The following is a 23,725-nucleotide window of genomic DNA, read 5'->3' as shown; positions in this document are numbered from 1 at the left end:
GTCCCACGAACGTCCCGGGAGGGTGAGGTCCCGTTCTCTTCATTTGGGGTCACTACAGTTCGGACTCGATTTGTGTCACGGTTCTAAATCTGAACCAAAGAGTCCAAATCTGGCAAATCATTTTGAGAAACAGATTTTTGAAAAAGTAGTGCCAAACATGGGCTGCTTTGCTAGATACAGAGTCGCCACCTAAATATTTTAAAATGGGAGAATTTAGGAAACCCTGACTCGGTGTTGAAGGCCACATGTCCGTCATCACCGGAGTTGTCTCGGCTCGGGAGCTTGGGTACGATCGGGGAAGGTCAGCTGTGAGCACCCCCTTTCGCCCGGTCCGAAGACCGGCCTCTACTAACTGTGATATCCATTTTTGAAAACGTTATGTGTTCTTATACCAATTGTTAGCCTAGAATTACTATGTTATGCGCGCAGCAAACAAGTATAGACTAGATTGTCTAATTTGGAAATAAGCATTGCATATCCGTTTGTTTTGAAAAGCGCTTTGGAATTTGCTACTCGCAAGTAGGCTAAAACACGGATTTCGATGGGTTTTTCCAACTCAAACAATCCAACCTTCACCCGCAGGCATCCAAACAGTTTATAACACATAAGCATCTAGCCACATGTTAAGCATGCTATCATGGAAACATTCACACTTATGCGATATACTAAAGCGGAAATACTTACATCGTACTCCGTGCCAAAACAATAAACTAGTTAGCAAACATGCATGTCCTAGTTCATGTTAAATTGCCTAATGCAACGCATACAGGATGCAATCGAAGTAGGCTCGGCTAACCTAAGCATGGCATATGAAATGCGATCAATTGATGCACGTATTCAATTTGGAATTGATATACAAATGCAGTTAGCGTGATATACCGAGCCTAATGCATGCAGTACAAATGCATGAATGCACACATGCATAGCATAAGGTATGCTAAATTAAACGTGCCCTAATCTACCATCATAAACAGGTAAATAAAAGGGAAGAAAGACGTGAGGTTAGAAGACATACACACCACTCACGCACACTTATTACAGATTTGCCCTCACTCGGAGGGACCAAATAAATATTACAAATAATTAACTACGCAAGCTAATTAAATATTACAAATTGCCTAATCAACTAAGCAATTAACTAAAGCTAGAAAAACAGTAAACCGCCTCGGGAGGAGGGCTCGATGCAATGCATGCCCGGTCCCGCTCGGAAATGCGCCGCCATGCATAGGCTGCCTCTGTTTTCCTTCTTTTACTCCTCTGGAGGCTGCCAAAACTTCAGGACTACTTCCTTGGATGCTGGGAGACATCACCGACTGAATGGAATTTCCACCGGCAGTATGGTTTAGCCACCGGCACAAAGTGAAGCTATCGGCAGATAAAAGATTGTCGGTCGGCACTTGACACTGCCGGTCGGCAAAGAAAGCCTGCAGAACCTGCAACTCACAGCAACAGAGGGCAAGGCAAAGCATGGCAGCACAATTCAAAGCATGTATGCACCGCTCATGCCCCTTATCATGTTTGTGACTCAAAAGGACATGTGCCTCGATTCTCGGACCACCAATCACGTATTTCCATGCATGATGGCCCAAGGAATCAAGTATGCAATTTTCATGTCAAATGAAATGCAAACCAATCAAACAAACAAGGCCCAATTCCTATCACCAAGTCAAGGAATAAGGCATGCATGCAAGATGCAATGCAACCTAGGCATACAAGCTAAGGATGCAACATGGCATGGCAACAAACTTATGCAAGCATACAAGTAAACATGAGGCAATGCCAATCAATGTCAAGGTGGACTTAGGCATGGTTTAGGTAGCTCTAATAAGGCCTAAAACAAGGGCCAAAGTGCTATAATGAGGGACCAAATACACATGCACACATACATATGTTGAAAGGCCAACACTTAGGCACAAATTGAACAACTCTCAAACACATTTGAAAGAAGGTATTCATGGACAAATTAGCATGCATTATAAGCCCTAAAATCATGCTATAAAATGATACCCAAATCATGTTAAACAAGATAGGCAAATGCATGCAAGCATGGTCCAAATACTTGAGGCAAGTCATGAAGCTTTGAAACACATTTAGCATAACAATCACGGCATGCATTAAACAACTAAAAACAGATTTTTAGCATGTTAAAACAAGGCTAAAGGACTACTTAGATGGCATCTAAGTGGCTCCAATTTAGAGGCATGCACAATGGTCAAAACACGGAGCATGCAACACATGCTTTCAAAGCATCAAAGGGGTAACTAAAGCAAGCATACAAGCATACTATAAGGTCTGAAATGACATGGTGGATGACTCTAAACCACTAAATCAAGACAAGAATGTCAAGCTATACATGCATATACTTAAGGCCAACAAGTCGGAATGCAAAGGGGCTATACTAAGCATGCCAAATCCGACCCAAACAACCATGGACAGACCTAAAACATGGCAAAATATGCACAAAACCTTCACAAGACTAAGCCTAAAACATGCTTGAACAAAGGCTAACAACCTAAGGCACATTAAGGCATAAACATGGCATTACAAGGTAGGTATGCTAAACATGCATGGTGTACCAAAACCAATTTAAAATCATGTTATATTATGGAAATATAAGCATGAAAAATAGTCTATACATGCTCGACACACACTCAAACATAGGCTCCCTCAAGAGGCCAAAAATGGTCCATTTCAAGGACAACAAAGGGAGGGGGTGGCCCTCTCCTTTCGGAGACTTCAAGGCACCATCTTCACCATTGAAATCCCTCAAGATTTCAGTGGTGAAGAGGCCCAAACACCAAAATCTCGAAACTTGCACAAAATAGCACAAAATGAGGCCTTTCAAGGCCTAGGAGGGGTCAAACACCTCCAAACCACAAAACACTCTAAACAAACAATTTAGAGGGCCTAAAAACAAAACTTTTTTGTATTATACACCAAGCTCAAAAATGATTTTAAGACAGGTAAAAATACAATGCAAGAATGGGGGAAAAAGGGGTAAGATTCTTACCCTTGAAGTCCTCTTCGACAATGATGCTCCAATGGCCTTCCTTAGGCTCCAAACCAGTCAAGAACCTCAAGAACAAGCCCTTAGAACCTTAGTTTCAAGAGGAAGGTGAAACACTAGGTGCTTGTGTGCAATAGTATGGACTAAAACACACACAAGAGTAATATAGAGATAGGATGTGTATGTAACTCAAACCCTAAAACCAGAGCTTGGTCTGTGTTTTCCTCTCTCTAAAATGTCTAAACTCTCTAACCCTAGCAACAAGAGAGAGCCCCTCTCTTTATAGAAGCTTCTTGTCTTGTAAAGCTTACAAGATAAGCTTCATAAGAGGGAGATCCCTCCATACACGTGTATGGAGGGGAGCAAAAGCAAGACAGCTGTCTTAAAATATCTGCAAAAGCAGATGCACAGTAGTCGGCCGGCCAAAAATGCCATTTTGGCCAAAAAGAGTGCCGACCGGCACTAAATAGTGCCGACCAGCACTAAACAGTGCCGACCGGCAATATACATTGCTGGTGGCAGCAAAAACCAGCCGGTGGCCTCTAGCCACTGCCAGTGGTGAGTGGGGATGGTCCACAAGCCTTACCTTGACTCTCAAAGGCAAGATGCAAGTGTTTGGTGTAAAACCAGACACTAAACGGTCGCGTTCGGAGATCCTGAGGCAAGGCGCGTAGCCGAGACCTCCGGAAACTCCAAACGAACACAAACATGGATGATCACCGAGTGTCCAAACGATGACGTCCAAGTCTTGAGGACGGTCAAAAATGGGGTGTCTACAGTTGCCCCTCTTTGACAGAACTCAAAAGTTATAACAATGACGGGAGTGAATGTCAAAGCCCAGAGACGACCCATTTTTGACAAGGCCGAAGACTTAGACAAACATGCAAGACAAACAAGGTATGCGCCCGAAGGCAGGGGAAAAATGCAAGACAACGCATGAAGCCGAGCATAACTTATGATCATGCAAAGAAAGCTGTAATGAAGCAAACGTGCGACAGTTTTAAGCTAGCATACACCAAACTACACTATGATGCAGAAAGGATGTAAGAGAATTATGCAATTCTCGATACTTCTCACTCGGAGGATACAATACCTGTGCGGCTCGTCGGGTTACACCAACCTCAAATGAACCGTTCATACAATATCATGCCTGCAAAGAAAACAAACTTAACAGGTACAATATTGTTAGCAACATGCATGACAATGCAAAATGGATGCAAAACGATATGCAATATGTACAAAACAATGTATAAACAATGCAAATGAAGATGCAATGTAATTGAAACAATGCAAACTATATGCAAAGCAATTGAATCATGACCCAATCACGAGTGGTTCGAAACCACACCTATGTCAAATAGATTGATGGAGGTAACAAGTCTGTCTACCATAGAATGGTCAACTGAACTATGAGCATTGTAGACAGACACAAGAACAAGTATTGGGTGGAATTGACACAAGTGGGGAAACGACCCGCTGGGGAAAGGACTACGATCCTAATGCTGGATGCAAAAATTATACTACAATGTAATATAGATATGCTGGGGAAATGGCAATGGATATGGCACGCGGGCCAAACCAAATCTTGCCTAGGAAAGACATGTACGCATACAGGCCATGTTTAACATAGAACGGTCTACTGAACTATGCTTCGACACGAGAAGTATGGACACATACCAGACCAAGCTCAATCATGGAAAGGCGCAAGCCATAGATGGAGGTGATGCAATGAATGCATGCAATCTATAATGCAATGGAAATGGCACGCAGGCCAAACCAAATCTTGCCTAGGAAAGGCATGTACGCATACAAGCCATGTCTGACACAGAAAAGGTGCCGCAAACCTCAAACCAACATACCAGCGTGGAATAGGCGCGTACACTTGCAGAACTGTGCTTTAACGTGAAAAGTAGGGGCACATACCAGACCAAGCTCAACCTGGAAAGGCGCAAGCCATGGATGGAAGGTGATGCAATGAATGCATGCAAACTACAATGCAATGGAAATGGCACGCGGGCCAAACCAAATCTTGCCTAGGAAAGGCATGTACGCATACGAGCCATGTTTAACATAGAACGGTCCACTGAACTATGCTTTGACACGAGAAGTATGGGCACATACTAGACCAAGCTCAATCATGGAAAGGCACGAGCCATAGATGGAAGTGATGCAGTGAATGCATGCAAATTACAATGCAATGGAAATGGCACGCGGGCCAAACCAAATCTTGCCTAGGAAAGGCATGTACGCATACAAGCCATGTCTGACACAGAAAAGGTGCCGCAACCCTCAAACCAACATACCAGCGTGGAATAGGCGCGTACACTTGCAGAACTGTGCTTTAACGTGAAAAGTAGGGGCACATACTAGACCAAGCTCAACCTGGAAAGGCGCAAGCCATGGATGGAAGGTGATGCAATGAATGCATGCAAACTACAATGCAATGGAAATGGCACGCGGGCCAAACCAAATCTTGCCTAGGAAAGGCATGTACGCATACGAGCCATGTTTAACATAGAACGGTCCACTGAACTATGCTTTGACACGAGAAGTATGGGCACATACCAGACCAAGCTCAATCATGGAAAGGCACGAGCCATAGATGGAAGTGATGCAGTGAATGCATGCAAATTACAATGCAATATACACTATACTATAATGATGCATGACAATGCAACTATTTGCGGTGATGCATGACAACAATATTTTTTTGTTTTTGTTTTTGAGATGCAAATGCATAATTTTGAAGTGCGCGACAACACGCGGCTTAAGATACACGACAATGTAAATGGACTGTGCACATCAATGCACTAAAGGTCTTGCACCTTCCAAGGATTTAAGGTCTCCTAGACCGGCTGATACCTGCGTGGTTCGTCTGGTTGCACCAGCCTTAAATGAACCGTACATACAATATCGTGCCTGCAAAGAAAACAAACTATACAGGTACAATATTGTTAGCAATATGCATAGTAGTGTACTCGAAATGCGTGACAGCGCAAAGCAAGTGGGGAGCATAACAATGCTGTGAAAATACAAACATGTAAGTGGAGCATGCGGTCTACGCAGGCAACGAAATTGATCATAAGCACGCGGTCTACGCAAGTAACGAGATTAACGAATATGCGGTCTACGCAATCAAAACATGCGGTCTACGCAGGTAATGAAATTAGCATGCGGTCTACGCAAGTAATAAAATTAATTATAAACATGCGGTCTACGCAGGTAATGAATTAAGAATAATGCGGTCTACGCAATCAAAACATGCGGTCTACGCAGGTAATGAAGTTAGCATGCGGTCTACGCAAGTAATAAAATTAATTACAAACATGCGGTCTACGCAGGTAATGTAATTAGCATGCGGTCTACGCAAGCAATGAAATTGAACAATTATGCGGTCTACGCAAGCAATACATGCGGTCTACGCAGGTAAAGAAATTGAACAATAATGCGGTCTACGCAAGTAATAAAATTAAACAATTATGCGGTCTACGCAAGCAATATATGCGGTCTACGCAGGTAAAGAAATTGAACAACAATGCGGTCTACGCAAGTAATAAAATTGAACAATTATGCGGTCTACGCAAGTAATAAAATTGAACAATTATGCAGTCTACGCAAGCAATACATGCGGTCTACGCAGGTAAAAAAATTGAACAATAATGCGGTCTACGCAAGTAATAAAATTGAACAATTATGCGGTCTACGCAAGCAATACATGCGGTCTACGCAGGTAAAGAAATTGAACAATAATGCGGTCTACGCAATTAAAACATGCGGTCTACGCAGGTAATACAATTGAACAATTATGCGGTCTACGCAAGCAATACATGCGGTCTACGCAGGTAAAGAAATTGAACAATAATGCGGTCTACGCAAGTAATAAAATTGAACAATTATGCGGTCTACGCAAGCAATACATGCGGTCTACGCAGGTAAAGAAATTGAACAACAATGCGGTCTACCCAAGTAATAAAATTGAACAATTATGCGGTCTACGCAAGTAATAAAATTGAACAATTATGCGGTCTACGTAAGCAATACATGCGGTCTACGCAGGTAAAGAAATTGAACAATAATGCGGTCTACGCAATTAAAACATGCGGTCTATGCAGGTAATACAATTGAACAATTATGTGGTCTACGCAAGTAATATATGCGGTCTACGCAGGTAAAGAAATTGAACAATAATGCGGTCTACGCAAGTAATGAAATGATTACAAACATGCGGTCTACGCAGGTAATGTAATTAACATGCGGTCTACGCAAGCAAGATGCAAAACAATGCAGATCGTGAGGAATGTAAGACAATGCAAATGAGGCACGCGTGCCGATGCAAAAGAGGCACACATGCCGATGCGAATGAGGCACACGTGCCGATGAAAATAGGGCACACGTGCCAATGCAAGACGGGGCACGCGTGCCGACGCAAAACGAGGCACGCGTGCCGATGCAAAAGAGGCACACGTGCCGATGCAAAAGAAGGCACACGTGCCGATGCAAAACGGGGCAGAGTGTGACACGCATGCCACATGGAATGTAAAGCGATGCTAAGTGTGACACGCATCCCACACAGAATGTGAAATGATGCAAAGTGTGACACGCATGCCACACGGAATGTGAATGGACTTAAATGCGTAACAACGCACGTGTGTCTAAATGCATAACAATGCTCGTAATATAAATGCAATGACAATGCATGAGAGATGTGCATGATGATGCAAGGGGTGCGTGTTACAACGCATGTAGTATGCAAGACAATGCAACTGTGAGGCGCATGATAGCGCGATGTAATGCACCGAAATAGTGCGATGAACACGTGCAACGCACACGGGGCAAATTTTGGATCTTGTGAGAGGCAAAAAGGATACCAAAGGATACAACCTTGCACGAGTTGGAGTGCCACACACGGCAGACACGGTCCGAAGTCAAAACAGAGGCCGGTTGAGCATCGGAGATACACTTTCTTGCACTTTCTTGGGCTATGAAGGCCAAAAACTCATCATATGGCCTAAACAAGGTTGTGGGAACACCACCGGCCGGAAGGGGAGGCCACCAGCTGTCCACCGGCTTCAAAATAACTCCATCGGCACAAAAAACTGCCGGCCGGCACAAAATATTGCCGACTGGCAAAAAGTTGCTGATTCGGGGCAGTTTCGACTTTTCACTTCGGGTGTTTTAAAATAGGGTTTCAAACCCTAATTCTTCACTTCCCCACTGCCGAAAACTCTCACCCTCTCTCTCTAGAGCATTTTTCTCTCCCCGTTTCTCCGTTTCTTCGCGTTCTAAGCCCGTTTTGTCGTCGGATTCGCGATTTTCTTCGCGTTTCGGACATTTTCAACCGAACAAAACTTTGTTTCGGTGCCTCGTTTGGCGTTCCCGCCTTTTCGGGGTTTGTTCCCCTTGCTTTCCTCTTCATTTTTGTGCCTTTTTACATTCCGGCCTTCCCGGCTATTTCCGACCCTCTCGGGAGTTGACTTTCCGGTTGACTCTTCGTATTCCGGCCCGGTTTTCCTTCCTCCGGCCATTTTCACATCATTTTCGATATGGCGGACGACATTCCACGTGGCGGGACTCCCCTGGACCACGAGATGGATCCCGGGGTCGAGCTCCTACCTTTGAGCGAGCGCCCGTTCGACCCGGCGACCTACCGACCGGCGATCCATGTTCTACCACCCGACGGCCTGCGCCAGTTCCGGAGCTTCGAGAGGCACGTGCCACCCGAGTTATTGTTGCACGAGCCTACCTCTCACCTGTCCTTTAGCGTTTTCGAGGTAACTCTCTTTCTTCTGCTTTACTTTCTGCAATGTAGGGCACAAAAACTGTCGTAGCTTATTTATGCTCTTTAACTGCTTGAATCTGATATGCTATACACCGTAATTGATTGTAAACATACATACAACTGATATCTGTTTGAGACTGACACATGCACACACACTGCACTAGCCCCGAATCACCCAAACACACTACACTCACTGTATTTCACTGCATACACACTGGTACCCAGCATTTGTTTGAATCTGTCAAACTATGCACACATGCTATACTGCTCTGAACTACCCAAACACGCTGACACATCACACGCTGTAGTTCACCGTAAGCACACCGGCACCCGGTATTTGTTTAAACCTGTTAAACTTGCACGCATGCTATATCTGCTCTGAACCATCCAAACACGCTGTAGTTCACTGTAAGCACACCGGCACCCGGTATTTGTTTAAACCTGTTAAACTTGCACGCATGCTATATCTGCTCTGAACCACCCAAACACGCTGACACATCACACGCTGTAGTTCACTGTAAGCACACCGGCACCCGGTATTTGCTTAAATCTGTTAAACTTGCACGCATGCTATATCTGCATGCTTCTCAAAACTGCATTTTGAATGTTGTCTTGCAACTGTTATTTTCTATTTACAGGAGGATTCCCATACCATCCGCTGGTATGGGAACACTGGCGCTCGGGAGTGGTATGACGAGCTCCCTAATGCAGTCCGGCGCATAGTGGATCGAGCGGGCTTCGGCGCCTTCTGTCGAGGACTCTCCCGGCTTTCCACCTGCAGACCTCTCCTTGCCGCACTGGCGGAGAGGTGGTGGGACACCACCGATTCATTTCACTTCTCCACAGCAGGGGACATGACGATGACCCCTTACGATTTCTCGATGCTCACAGGCATCGGGGTAGGGGGTGATCCGATCCCCTTTGACATTGACATGGATGAGTGGACCGCCGCTCAGGTCCATCTGCTGGGCGAGGCGCCACCTCTAGCTCGTCCAAGTTTTGTGCGGTACTCCTGGTTCGAGGTCCAGTTTAGAGTCCAGCCCGCGTTGGAGGAGGAGGCGCAGATGACTCAGGAGGACGTGGGGAGGTATGCTCGCGGCTTCCTCATGTTCCTGTTCGGGATGACCATCTTCGCCGACCGGGCGAACACCGTGCCTCTCTGCCTTCTCAGCGCACTGGTGGACGTCCGGGACATCCTGTACTATGACTGGGGTGGCGTCGCTCTGGCCACCCTCTATGGATACATGAGCTCGGCTTCCCGCGGCAGCGGCCAGCTGCTCGGAGGCTATTGGCGGGCTTGGGAGGTACATTTCTTCTCCACTTTTCATTTCTGCCCTATATTTTCTGTACTCTGTACACTGCACACACTGTAGTCTTCTCCATACTTGCTGTATACTGTACACACGGCACATACATACATTCTGCTTTACACTGACTGTACACTGCTCATACTGTACACTGTACACAATACACTGCACAACACACGGCTCTGCCATTTCTGCTTTATTCTGTATTCTGATTTATCTGATAAATGCACTGGTATTTATCTTGCAGTTGTGGGTTTACGCCTACTTTCCTAGGCTCGCTCCCGTGCCGGTCACAGAGACTCCTCTGGTCGTCTCCTTCTCACGGCGATTTGACGGGAGATGCACTCGGCGGCCACGAGAGACATTCGGCTTCTTCCGCCGATACTTCGACACCATTACCCCTGCTGAGGTATGTTTTACTTGTAGTTCATTTAAGCTTCGCTTTTCCACTACATATTTCGAAAAAATCGTAGATAACAAACTATCTGTTACTTTCAGATCACATGGCGGCCGTGGGCTCCATTACCGGCGGCGATGCGGGATCGATTTGCCGGTGCGGAGGAGACCTCGCATTTCCGGATCTTGCTGGAGGGCCCGGTCTGTCGGGCTTGGTACCTGGGGGAGTGTTTTCTACGCCAGACCCTAGGGTTACCTGAGCAGATAGTCCCGGTTCACCCTCCTGCGGACATGAGGGAGACCGAGAGGCTCATCGCCGAGCAGATGGACGATTACACCGTTGGCTGGGAGGAGGCCGGCTTCAGAGGTATCAGCGACTACCGAGAGTATGTGCAGACATACCTGATGCGACCTCTGAGCGGCGGCCGTCGAGCGGAGGGAGCCAGGCCTGTGGCATCGGCGGCTGGGACAGGAGCAGGAGCTGGAGCGGGGGCTTCGAAGAGGGCCCGAGTCCGGGGCAGGGGCGGAGTTCAGGGAGGACGGGGAGCTGGCTGGCCCGCCCTGCCTGCTGCACTGACTTTCCGGGGGCAGGGTGGGGCGACCTATCAGATCCTCTTCGCCCCTCCGCCAGCTGATCATGAGTTCATCGATGTCCCCGACTTACCTCCGGTATGTACTACTGCATTTTGCACAGTCATTTCATTTCAGTTTATTTGATATTCCACAGAATATTAATGCATCTAACACTTTTGCAGGCTTCTTCTGAGTACACCCGTCAGTCGCTGGCGATGAATGCCTCGATGATGGGGATGCTTCAGCGGACTTTTGATCTCCTGGCCCTCTACAGCATCCCGGTATGTCCTTCTGACACTGGCCTCAAACCACTCAAACACTGCTTCACATGATCTGATGCATGGCACAACACCTGATACACTGGTCTCACAGTATCTAATACACTGCATATACTGCATTCTGCACTGTACTCTATATTGATAAACTGCTCACGGCATTTACACACTGTACTCACACACTGCATTCTGCACTGATAAACTGCTCACGGCATTCTCATACTGTACTCATACACTGCATTCTGCACTGATAAACTGCTCACGGCATTCTCATACTGTACTCATACACTGCATTCTGCACTGATAAACTGTCCACAGTATATTGATGTATTTCCCTTTTATGTACTTTTTCAGCCTCCTTTCCAGATTCCCATGGCAGGAGGTGCCCCAGCTGGACCTTCCGTCCCGGCTCGAGGGAGAGATGAGGAGGGCAGAGCATTCCCCTGCACGAAGGCGGGGCGCACTCATGTCGGGAGTAGCTCGCGAGCTCCAGTCCCGGATGATGATGATGACGAGGATTCAGAGGCGGAGGCAGAGGCGGAGTCAGAGTCATCAGAGGAGGAGATCGGAGGCGGTACTAGCTCGGGCTCTGATGATGATGCTGATGATGCTCCTGGACCCTCGTCCAGGAAGAGGACTAGGATGGACTGACGGCCTCCCGGAGTGCTCGACATGGATGCAGATTTCTGTTATCTTTCTTTTTCTTGTACTTTTCCTTTTTGTTGGTAGTTAGATTACCTTGTACTGCCGCAGGCAGATTTTTGTTTCCAAAACTTGTATATTTGAAAAGATTATGAAATGAACAAACTTTTTGCCTTAAAAAAAGTATTACATTCATATATCTTTTTCATTTCACACTTTGCATCGCACCGCACCATATTACACCTCAATGTAAATGAAATTGATTGGTTGTCTAAAGATTGAACACTTGCATTGTAATTATCAGATAACTGAACAGCCAACAGCAAAATAACCCAAGCAACCCACTGCCTGATTCTGGACACACAGCCCTTACTCTGTTGGGGATTAATCTGCATACAGCCCGTAACACAGCATTCGCTTTATTCTGCACACGGCAAACTTCAAACAAAACAGCCCAATCTGACAAGATGGCCTTCAAAGGTGAAACCGACTAGGGTTGAAACACAATCGAATATAGAGAATGACACAACATTCTGAGCATAAACGATTTTTGAAATTAAATTAAATAAGGGTTTTCCAAACCGGGGTATCGAGCCTACAACTGAACACAGCGGAGAGGGCCCAAACAAAGGGGTACACGACCTAAACACAACGAGACACGCTCGGAAGAGACCTATAACAAAGGTTGAAGTAAACAAAACAAAAGACACGACACACAGACGCATTAACGACGACGGGGGACCTCAGATCACGAGGAGCCAGTTTCTCCGGGTATTGTTCCCCACCCTTTTCTCATTTGTGATTCTCACATCATTCGGCCCTCAGGCTCGATTTTTTTTCTCAAAACCCTCTGGCTCGCTTTTTCTCTCAACTTACACCTCTCTATTCTTTATTCTCTCATTTTTCGTCCCTCCCCGAGGTGATTAATGGATGAATAGGAAGTCGCGGGTCCATGCCCGATGCCGTTAGCTCACAGCTATTTCTTCTGGTGAGTGGAGTGCCCTCCTGGCAAGTACGTCGACGACGGGGGAAAGACAGAACACCTGACTCAACTGTGCCCCTAGTTCATCATTTTGACCATTTTTTTTTTTGTTTTTGCTTTCCACTAAAACAGTTTTGATCAAGATGAGAGTCGGATTAACGTACTCATCCGATTTTTGGTTTGAAAACCATGCAAGTCAGGCTGTAAGCACTGAAAATTTTCCTTTTTGGGTCCAAGAAAATGGTCCAGTTTTGGAAAACGAAATAGTTTTCGAGAAAATAGTCAACCTTAGTAAAAATTTTCAAAAACTATTTTTGCAAACGGTTGATGCTCAACGAGCATGGAACTTACTCTTTGAGATGCGCGACCTCGGATCGGAGGCAATGGAAAATTGCCCCTAGTTTGGAGAACGCCGCATGGCAACGGAAAGTTGCCCCTGGTTTGAATGGCGGCTTGCGACGACTGGTGGCAACGGAAAGTTGCCCCTTGTTTGGATGGTGCCGCAGCAATCCGCAGACAGTCTTCATTGGTGGTGGCCGAACTCTTTGGACATAGAGATGACGAAGACAGTCACAACAAATATATGGACACAATCACCTTGGAAGGCGTTGGCGACTAGACTTTGGGATGAAGTCGAAACCATTGCACGGACTGGGACGCTATGAAAGCGTTGGGGGCTGGACTTCAGGATGAAGTTGCCTACGTATCCCAAACATGGGAATCAAGCCTTACGTAGTTCCGGTTAAGGTACACTCGGGTATTTTAACCTTCACTTTTCAGGCTCTAACTTTTGCCAAGGTGCCCGATGCGGGTTTTCGACCTTGCGAGCTTCTTTTCATTTTCTTTTGTTCATTTCTTTTTCTTTTCTTTTCTTTTTTGCATTTTTTTTCTTTTTTTCTTCTCTTTTTTATATTTTCTTTTCTTTTCTTTTTTTTCTTCTTTTTTTTTTGTATTTTTCTCTTGCTCTAACTTTTGCTTGGGTCGCCCTTCCGGGTTTTTGGCCCAGCGAGCCTCTCAAAGGGTAAAAGTGTAGCAAGTCCATGCCAAATGTTTTATAAAGTTGAAGCCTCTCTGTATCTAGGAGAACGGCTATTGCAATGATTTGCAGAAGAATCCATCCCGGTTGCTCCACGAGCTTCTTCCGGCGAGATCTACTCCTTCTGATTCGGCTTTGGTGCCTCTTGTTCGAGGGCTGCTTCAGAACTGGCCACACAGACCTTTCATGACGTTTGACCGTTGAACTTGCCGAACGGGTTCAAGGTTCGAAACAGACGGGTTGAATCTTGAGACTGAGAGCGATCCTAGGCCGCACAATCTCAAGAGCGGTTCCACACAGGTCTTCATAGGGCCGTGTAAAACATTTGTTTTTGAAAATTTTTTAAGAAAACGACGAATCGCTCGTGCCAAAGATAGTGTGGAACCAATCTGGATCAAGCCAGGGTTCTTCCCAGTACTCATGCCGACAAGCATGATTTCATTCATTAAGGGCTTAGCATGCCTCTCTTCCTCTCAAAATGATCAAAATTTTGCAAAACCCAAGGAATTCCTTCCCCTTCGTTTTTATCACCGCAGCGTTAAAAGGGTTTTTTTTTTTTTTTTTTTGAAAAACTTAGGTTAATGCAATGAGTTTGGCGCACAGGAGAGCAGGCGAGATGTACCGTCAACCCATTCGAATCCTCCGGCACTTGTACTGAAAGTAAGCACGAAAGTGAGATAACAACAGCTGTTTCATTCAGATTTGCTGGTATAACTGGCCCCTTGGCAGAAACAGACTAAAAAAAACAAAAACAGATAATTACAAGACAAAACGGTGTTCGGGACGACAACCCCAGAATCACCTGGTATTCTATACAAAGGGGACTGACTCGATACAACAAGACAGACCCTTAAGCAAAAAGACTGACTCAAAACAAAGAGACAGACTCAAAACAAAAGACTGACTCGATACCCAAGCCAGGATTTACAAAACTTGGTCTCACCGATGCTCAAAAATGCGTGCCGGACGCCCTATCCAAAACATGCTGAATGCCGCCCGCAGGTGGTTCACTCTCTGACTACATACTCGCAGTATCTGAGCCCTCAAAATCCAACAACTGGGTGGTGACGGACTTGGCTGAGGTGGGTGGGAGGATAACCTTGTTATCAATCAAATCTTGCACCTCATGACAGAGGCGGAATCAATTGTCGGTTGGATGGCCTGTCTGTTGATGGTACGCGCAGTACTGAGTAGCATCATGCGTGGCTGGGAGATTCTTCGGGAGTGGCCGGGGCTCCGAGGGTTTAAGGTGCCCCTTCTCGGCGAGGATTTGGAGTGCCTTGGACAGAGGCATGTAGAGAGCATGAAAGGCCCTGTGCCCTCGGGGCAGGTACTTCGGAGTCTGAGCACTTTTACTAGCCGCACAGGCAAAAGGGTCGGCAGGCGCCACCTTAGCTTTCTGATCTTTCCCGGGTGCAGGGGCGGGAATAGGAGGAACTGTTCTGGCATGACGGGGCCCAACCCGATTTTCTGACTGACTTGAACTACTCTCCGGCGGAGTGGGGAAAGCATCCTCCACAGTTTTTGCCACAACTGCGGATATCTGTTGCTTGTTCATTCCCCCGGCTTTCAAAGCCTCGACTGCCCACAGCAGTTGTTCAATGGGATCGGCGTCTACCTTCGCTTTGCCTTTTCCTCCGGCCTCAGCCTGATCGAGGGTTTGGGTTGATGCTGGCATGTCATTGCCGTAGTTGGAGGCCATCTCCGGTTGACTGAGTTCGATCACAATTCGCCCCAACAGCGGGGGCTCCTGGGGTACAAAACTCCCGGCATATGGTGCAGCTGGAGGTGAAGCTGACATTCCGTAGGCGAGATCCGCCACAGATCTCTGGAGATCACCTATCATCCCCATTAGTTCAAAGGTGGTGGGCTCACGAGCCTGATACAACTAGGGGGCCCAGACCGGGTGCACAACAGGCGTCCTGGGTGAATGTGGCATACCCATGTTGGTCTCACTTTGCAGAGTGATCCCCTGATCCAATGCAGTCGTCATAACTACGAACTCTTCTGAATTCTGCGTCGTCATAGGTCCTGCCTCAGCAAGGGGGAACACTGGCTATTCTGTATCAACTCTCCGACTCTCTGAACTGAAAGGAGAAACAGACAGCATTTCAGCACAAATTGATCAAACACGAGTGTAGCCGAACAACTGTACTTTACTACCGATCACTATTCCCCAGAATTACTGTCCCCAAAACTGAATCCGGATACCCACAGATAACTGATTCTCAACAACACTAATATTGGTGCCCTCGGGTCTAATACTCAACCTTGCAGACTGATATGTGCGTTCCTGTAGAGATACACTCTAAAAGCACATAGCAAGTAAAGAGAACCAAAACACCCCTATGTTGGGGTAGGGTTTCCCTGTCCTATTTTGTCAGGAGCTAGGGTTTTACTACGCACACAGCGATTTTCAAACAACCTAACATCGGGTAAGCAGCCTGTCCTAACTTGGAATGGTCACTATGGATCCGAATATGTACTAGGTCGAATGGTCGAAAAGGGTGCCCCGGTAAAACCGGGGTTTGTGTTCCCATACTGTCAGAGCCCATAGCCGATCAGCCTTATGGTCATGCCTTGACAAGACAAGCCTCCGGCAAACCGTTCAGGAATGGCAGATGGCAAACATTGTGTTCCTAGGCGCACCAATGCACATGCAATGCGAAGAAACACATGAGCAAAATCAAAACAGGATATCATGAGTTCGAGTCAAGCTCCCAGCAGAGTCGCCAGAAACTGTAGATGTCCCCCGAACGCCCCGGAAGGGTGAGGTCCCGTTCTGTTCATTTGGGGTCACTACAGTTCGGACTCGATTTGTGTCACGGTTCTAAATCTGAACCAAAGAGTCCAAATCTGGCAAATCGTTTTGAGAAACAGATTTTTGAAAAAGTAGTGCCAAACATCGACTGCTTTGCCAGATACAGAGTCGCCACCTAAATATTTTAAAATGGGAGAATTTAGGAAACCCTGACTCGGTGCCGAAGGCCACATGTCCGTCATCACCGGAGTTGTCTCGGCTCGGGAGCTTGGGTACGATCAGGGAAGGTCAGCTATGAGCACCCCCTTTCGCCCGGTCCGAAGACCGGCCTCTACTAACCGTGATATCCGTTTTTGAAAACGTTATGTGTTCTTATACCAATTGTTAGCCTAGAATTACTATGTTATGCGCGCAGCAAACAAGTATAGACTAGATTGTCTAATTTGGAAATAAGCATTGCATATCCGTTTGTTTTGAAAAGCGCTTTGGAATTTGCTACTCGCAAGTAGGCTAAAACACAGATTTCAATGGGTTTTTCCAACTCAAACAATCCAACCTTCACCCGTAGGCATCCAAATAGTTTATAACACATAAGCATCTAGCCACATGTTAAGCATGCTATCATGGCAACATTCACACTTATGCGATATGCTAAAGCGGAAATACTTACATTGTACTCCGTGCCAAAACAATAAACTAGTTAGCAAACATGCATGTCCTAGTTCATGTTAAATTGCCTAATGCAACGCATACAGGATGCAATCGAAGTAGGCTCGGCTAACCTAAGCATGGCATATGAAATGCGATCAATTGATGCACGTATTCAATTTGGAATTGAAATACAAATGCAGTTAGCGTGATGTACCGAGCCTAATGCATGCAGTACAAATGCATGAATGCACACATGCATAGCATAAGGTATGCTAAATTAAACGTGCCCTAATCTACCATCATAAACAGGTAAATAAAAGGGAAGAAAGACGTGAGGTTGGAAGACATACACACCACTCACGCACACTTATTACAGATTTGCCCTCACTCGGAGGGACCAAATAAATATTACAAATAATTAACTACGCAAGCTAATTAAATATTACAAATTTCCTAATCAACTAAGCAATTAACTAAAGCTAGAAAAACAATAAACCGCCTCGGGAGGAGGGCTCGATGCAATGCATGCCCGGTCCCGCTCGGAAATACGCCGCCATGCATAGGCTGCCTCTGTTTTCCTTCTTTTACTCCTCTGGAGGCTGCCAAAACTTCAGGACTACTTCCTTGGATGCTGGGAGACATCACCGGCTGAATGGAATTTCCACCGGCAGTATGGTTTAGCCACCGGCACAAAGTGAAGCTATCGGCGGATAAAAGATTGCCGGTCGACACTTGACACTGCCAGTCAGCAAAGAAAGCCTGCAGAACCTGCAACTCACAGCAACAGAGGGCAAGGCAAAGCATGGCAGCACAATTCAAAGCATGTATGCACCACTCATGCCCCTTATCATGTTTGTGACTCAAAAGGACATGTGCCTCGATTCTCGGACCACCAATCACGCATTTCCATGCATGATGGCCCAAGGAATCAAGTATGCCATTTTTCATGTCAAATGAAATGCAAACCAATCAAACAAACAAGGCCCAATTCCTATCACCAAGTCAAGGAATAAGGCATGCATGCAAGATGCAATGCAACCTAGGCATACAAGCTAAGGATGCAACATGGCATGGCAACAAACTTATGCAAGCATACAAGTAAACATGAGGCAATGCCAATCAATGTCAAGGTGGACTTAGGCATGGTTTAAGGTAGCTCTAATAAGGCCTAAAACAAGGGCCAAAGTGCTATAATGAGGGACCAAATACACATGCACACATACATATGTTGAAAGGCCAACACTTAGGCACAAATTGAACAACTCTCAAACACATTTGAAAGAAGGTATTCATGGACAAATTAGCATGCATTATAAGCCCTAAAATCATGCTATAAAATGATACCCAAATCATGTTAAACAAGATAGGCAAATGCATGCAAGCATGGTCCAAATACTTGAGGCAAGTCATGAAGCTTTGAAACACATTTAGCATAACAATCACGGCATGCATTAAACAACTAAAAACAGATTTTTAGCATGTTAAAACAAGGCTAAAGGACTACTTAGATGGCATCTAAGTGGCTCCAATCTAGAGGCATGCACAATGGTCAAAACACGGAGCATGCAACACATGCTTTCAAAGCATCAAAGGGGTAACTAAAGCAAGCATACAAGCATACTATAAGGTCTGAAATGACATGGTGGATGACTCTAAACCACTAAATCAAGACAAGAATGTCATGCTATACATGCATATACTTAAGGCCAACAAGCCGGAATGCAAATGGGCTATACTAAGCATGCCAAATCCGACCCAAACAACCATGGACAGACCTAAAACATGGCAAAATATGCACAAAACCTTCACAAGACTAAGCCTAAAACATGCTTGAACAAAGGCTAACAACCTAAGGCACATTAAGGCATAAACATGGCATTACAAGGTAGGTATGCTAAACATGCATGGTGTACCAAAACCAATTTAAAATCATGTTATATTATGGAAATATAAGCATGAAAAACAGTCTATACATGCTCGACACACACTCAAACATAGGCTCCCTCAAGAGGCCAAAAATGGTCCATTTCAAGGACAACAAAGGGAGGGGGTGGCCCTCTCCTTTCGGAGACTTCAAGGCACCATCTTCACCACTGAAATCCCTCAAGATTTCAGTGGTGAAGAGGCCCAAACACCAAAGTCTCGAAACTTGCACAAAATAGCACAAAATGAGGCCTTTCAAGGCCTAGGAGGGGTCAAACACCTCCAAACCACAAAACACTCTAAACAAACAATTTAGAGGGCCTAAAAAAAGAACTTTTTTGTATTATACACCAAGCTCAAAAATGATTTTAAGACAGGTAAAAATACAATGCAAGAATGGGGGAAAAAGGGGTAAGATTCTTACCCTTGAAGTCCTCTTCGACAATGATGCTCCAATGGCCTTCCTTAGGCTCCAAACCAGTCAAGAACCTCAAGAACAAGCCCTTAGAACCTTAGTTTCAAGAGGAAGGTGAAACACTAGGTGCTTGTGTGCAATAGTATGGACTAAAACACACACAAGAGTAATATAGAGATAGGATGTGTATGTAACTCAAACCCTAAAACCAGAGCTTGGTCTATGTTTTCCTCTCTCTAAAATGTCTAAACTCTCTAAACCTAGCAACAAGAGAGAGCCCCTCTCTTTATAGAAACTTCTTGTCTTGTAAAGCTTACAAGACAAGCTTCATAAGAAGGAGATCCCTCCATACACGTGTATGGAGGGGAGCAAAAGCAAGACAGCTGTCTTAAAATATCTGCAAAAGCAGATGCACAGTAGTCGGCCGGCCAAAAATGCCATTTTGGCCAAAAAGAGTGCCGACCAGTACTAAATAGTGCCGACCAGCACTAAACAGTGCCGACCGGCAATATACATTGCCGGTGGCAGCAAAAACCAGCCGGTGGCCTCTAGCCACTGCCGGTGGTGGGTGGGGATGGTCCACAAGCCTTACCCTGCCTCTCAAAGGCAAGATGCAAGTGTTTGGTGTAAAACCAGACACTAAACGGTCGAGTTCGGAGATCCTGAGGCAAGGCGCGTAGCCGAGACCTCCGGGAACTCCAAACGAACACAAACATGGATGATCACCGAGTGTTCAAACGGTGACGTCCAAGTCTTGAGGACAGTCAAAAATGGGGTGTCTACAGATATTGATAAGAAGGAATCTTTTATCCTTATGCCATGTTTGACAAACACACTTTTGTGCACTTTGGGTTTTTTTTTTTAAAGTCAAACCTGACTTTGTTTTTCCTTCAATAACTTACAAAATTTCAAATCCGCAGATTCTCCAGAATATCCTAAGGCCTATTATATATATATATATATATATATATATATATATACATATAGAATCACATTCTTGCTCCAAGGTTAAGAACAAAAACCCTAATCCTTATCTCTCTTTGCCAAATCCTATTCTCAGCCCACTCTCTTTCTAGAAACTACACACTAGGTTTCCACTGACGTCATTTTTGCCAATCCATTCGCTACAACTCCAGGTGCCGAGACGATCACTACTCCTTGCCGCAACTCCGTTACATCACAAGCTTCACCAACGTCGCAAAGCACTCCGCCGGTGCTGCTGCTAGTTCAGATTGTCGCCAGCTCTATCTCATTGTTAGTGCTTTATCTTAGCTTAGTGAATCAACTCCTTAGAGATACAAGCACACTGGAGCTCGATTTTTGCTCTCACAGCCACTGAAAATCACCACTACTTGTATGCCACCTGTCGTCCTAGCGCAGGCATTGCCGTCGGTCTATGAGAGAGTCACTCACGACACTGTCCTATGCACGAACACCCCAACTTGTGCGTCCTGCACACTTCGCGTCTGACCCCTACAGTATCACCATTACTTTCGGCCTGGACTGGCTAGCGTCGACCATGAATATCGTCCACTCAATGTGACGTTGTCTTCCCTTTTTGTGCCTACTGCTTACACTGCGGCTCCGGACATCACTAATGTTGTGACCCAAAATACCACCAGCTTGGGCTATCACTAGCCTAACTCGTCACTATCTAGCTCGTTGTCAACGCTGGTTGTTACCTGCGGTGTCTTGCTGCTGTGTTGCGACGCCCCTAGCTTTGTTGTGGGTCTTAGCTTCGGCTCTCTTGGTTTTCTCTTGCTCGGCTCTCTTCCTCATCATTGCTCTAGATCTGTGAACAAGTATTTGAAACCCTCTTTTTTGAACTCTACATCTTTACTCAGAAATAATTCTTGATCTTACCAAATCCATGCTCTGATACACTCTGAATTTGTGAACTCTCGTGAAAATTTTGACTTCAGCCTTGAGGCTTACAAACAATCACTACAACAAAAAACACATTTGGCGACCCAAAAATTTGTCGCCAAAAGTACAAATTCCGTCGCCAAAAGAATCGATGACAAATATACAACTTGTCACCAAAGGCCTGTCACTAAAAGTATTGGCAACGAAATCAGAAATTGTCACCGTAGGTAAACATTTAGCGACAAGCAAAATTGGTTGCCAAAAATCATATATTTTGTCGCTATTAAATTACAATTTGTTGCTAAAAGGTTAAAATTTTGATAGGCTATGTAGTTTCAGCGACAAATAAATACGGCGCCAAAAGTACTATTTAACGACAAAATTAATTTGGTCGCTAAAAATCACATTTTTAGCGACGAATAAGTTTTGGTTGCTAAAAGTTCTTGGAATAACCACTAACTTTTAGCGACAAAAACAATATGTTGTCGCCAAATATATTAACAGCGACCAAAATACCACTTGTCACTAAAAATTCAGTACATAAATTTTGATTTTAATAATTTTCCTGTTCAAAATAATCCAAAACACCTGTTTTCCTGTGCACAATATATACCAAATGTAATGTAAATAATAATACACCTGTGCAAGACATTCATACTAATTCAAAATTAATAGCTATGAAAAATCCCAATAAACATAATTACAATTCTCTGACAATCTAAAGCATGCATACCAAAGTACTTACAAACTACTAACATCAAACCCATAAATACATTACCAAATCCTATGTCAAAATATTTTCAAAATTACAACCAAATATTTTGATGTTAAACATCTAACCAACAAGTCATTTACTAAAATCCTATGTCAAAATATTTGCAAAAACACAAAACCAAATATTTTGATGCTAAACATTTGATCCATAAATCATTTACCAAAATCCTATGTCAAAATATTTTCAAAAACACAAAATCAAATCTGTTGATGCAGCCCAAACTATTTTCCACCATTGCCAATCTGTCACATGAAAAAAGAAAAAATAATATTAGATTGACAAAAAAAAAAAAAAACCTCGATATTAACATCACAATTTTGATTTTAATTTTGTAACGGGAAGTCCAATCGGGTGCTGTTTGCTCATACAACTCTATTTAGGCTTGAACAAGCTACCCGTGCCAAGTTTAGGTGGTTTCAATGGTCATTTTGGAATTTTGGGCCCCGAACGGGCCTTTTAAGTCTTGTGTTTTACATTTTTTCTTCTAATTTTCTAACCGGAAATCCAATCGAGGTCCCGTTTGTTCCTACAAGTCTATTTAGATTTGAACAAGCTGTCTATGCCAAGTTTTGGTGGTTTCGGTTGTCATTTCGCAATTTCGGCTCCTGAACGAGCCTTTTAAGTCTTGTGTATTACAATCTTCCTTCTAATTTTCTAACCGAAGATCCAATAGAGGTCCCGTTTGTTCCTACAAGTCTATTTAGGCTTGAAAAGGCTGTCTGTGCCAAGTTTGGGTGGTTTCGGTAGTCATTTTGAAATTTTGGCCGTCGAACGGGCCTTTTAAGTCTTGTGTTTTACATTTTTTCTTCTAATTTTTTAACTGAAAATCCAATCGAGGTCCCGTTTGTTCCTACAAGTTTATTTAGGCTTGAACAAGCTGTCCGTGCCAAGTTTCGGTGGTTTCGGTGGTCATTTCGCAATTTCAGCCCCCGAACGGGCCTTTTAAGTCTTGTGTTTTACAATTTTCCTTCTAATTTTCTAACTGGAGATCCAATTGAGGTCCTGTTTGCACCTACAAGTCTACATAGGCTTGAACAAGCTGTCCGTGCCATGTTTCGGTGGTTTCGGTAGTCATTTCGAAATTTCGGCCCACGAACGGGCCTTTTAAGTCTTGTGTTTTACATTTTTCCTTCTAATTTTTTAACGAAAAATCCAATCGAGGTCCCGTTTGTTCCTACAAGTCTATTTAGGCTTGAAAAATTCGTCCATGCCAAGTTTTGGTGGTTTCGGTGGTCATTTTGCAATTTCGGCCCCCGAACGGGCCTTTTAAGTCTTGTGTTTTACAATTTTCCTTCTAATTTTCTAACCGGAGATCCAATCGAGGTCCCGTTTGATCC

At 44.8% G+C, this 23,725-nt stretch overlaps 1 protein-coding gene across 1 annotated transcript in view; it reads right to left on the bottom strand.

Moving 5' to 3' along the window:
• LOC114265609 (orcinol synthase-like) overlaps positions 1 to 23,725 on the bottom strand; it is a 55,659-nt gene that overhangs the window by 6,230 nt on the left and 25,704 nt on the right. The window contains exon 2 of the mRNA XM_082888888.1: positions 5,508 to 5,534. Coding sequence (XP_082745014.1) covers positions 5,508 to 5,534 — 27 coding nt within the window. The remainder of the gene's footprint in view (positions 1 to 5,507; positions 5,535 to 23,725) is intronic.

This window comes from Camellia sinensis, chromosome 9 (assembly GCF_055761805.1).
Source record: "Camellia sinensis isolate YWXY chromosome 9, ASM5576180v1, whole genome shotgun sequence".
Classification (NCBI taxonomy): Eukaryota; Viridiplantae; Streptophyta; class Magnoliopsida; order Ericales; family Theaceae; genus Camellia; species Camellia sinensis.
The sequence above is the reverse complement of the archived record's forward strand: the minus strand, read 5'-3'. Positions and strand labels throughout refer to the sequence as shown.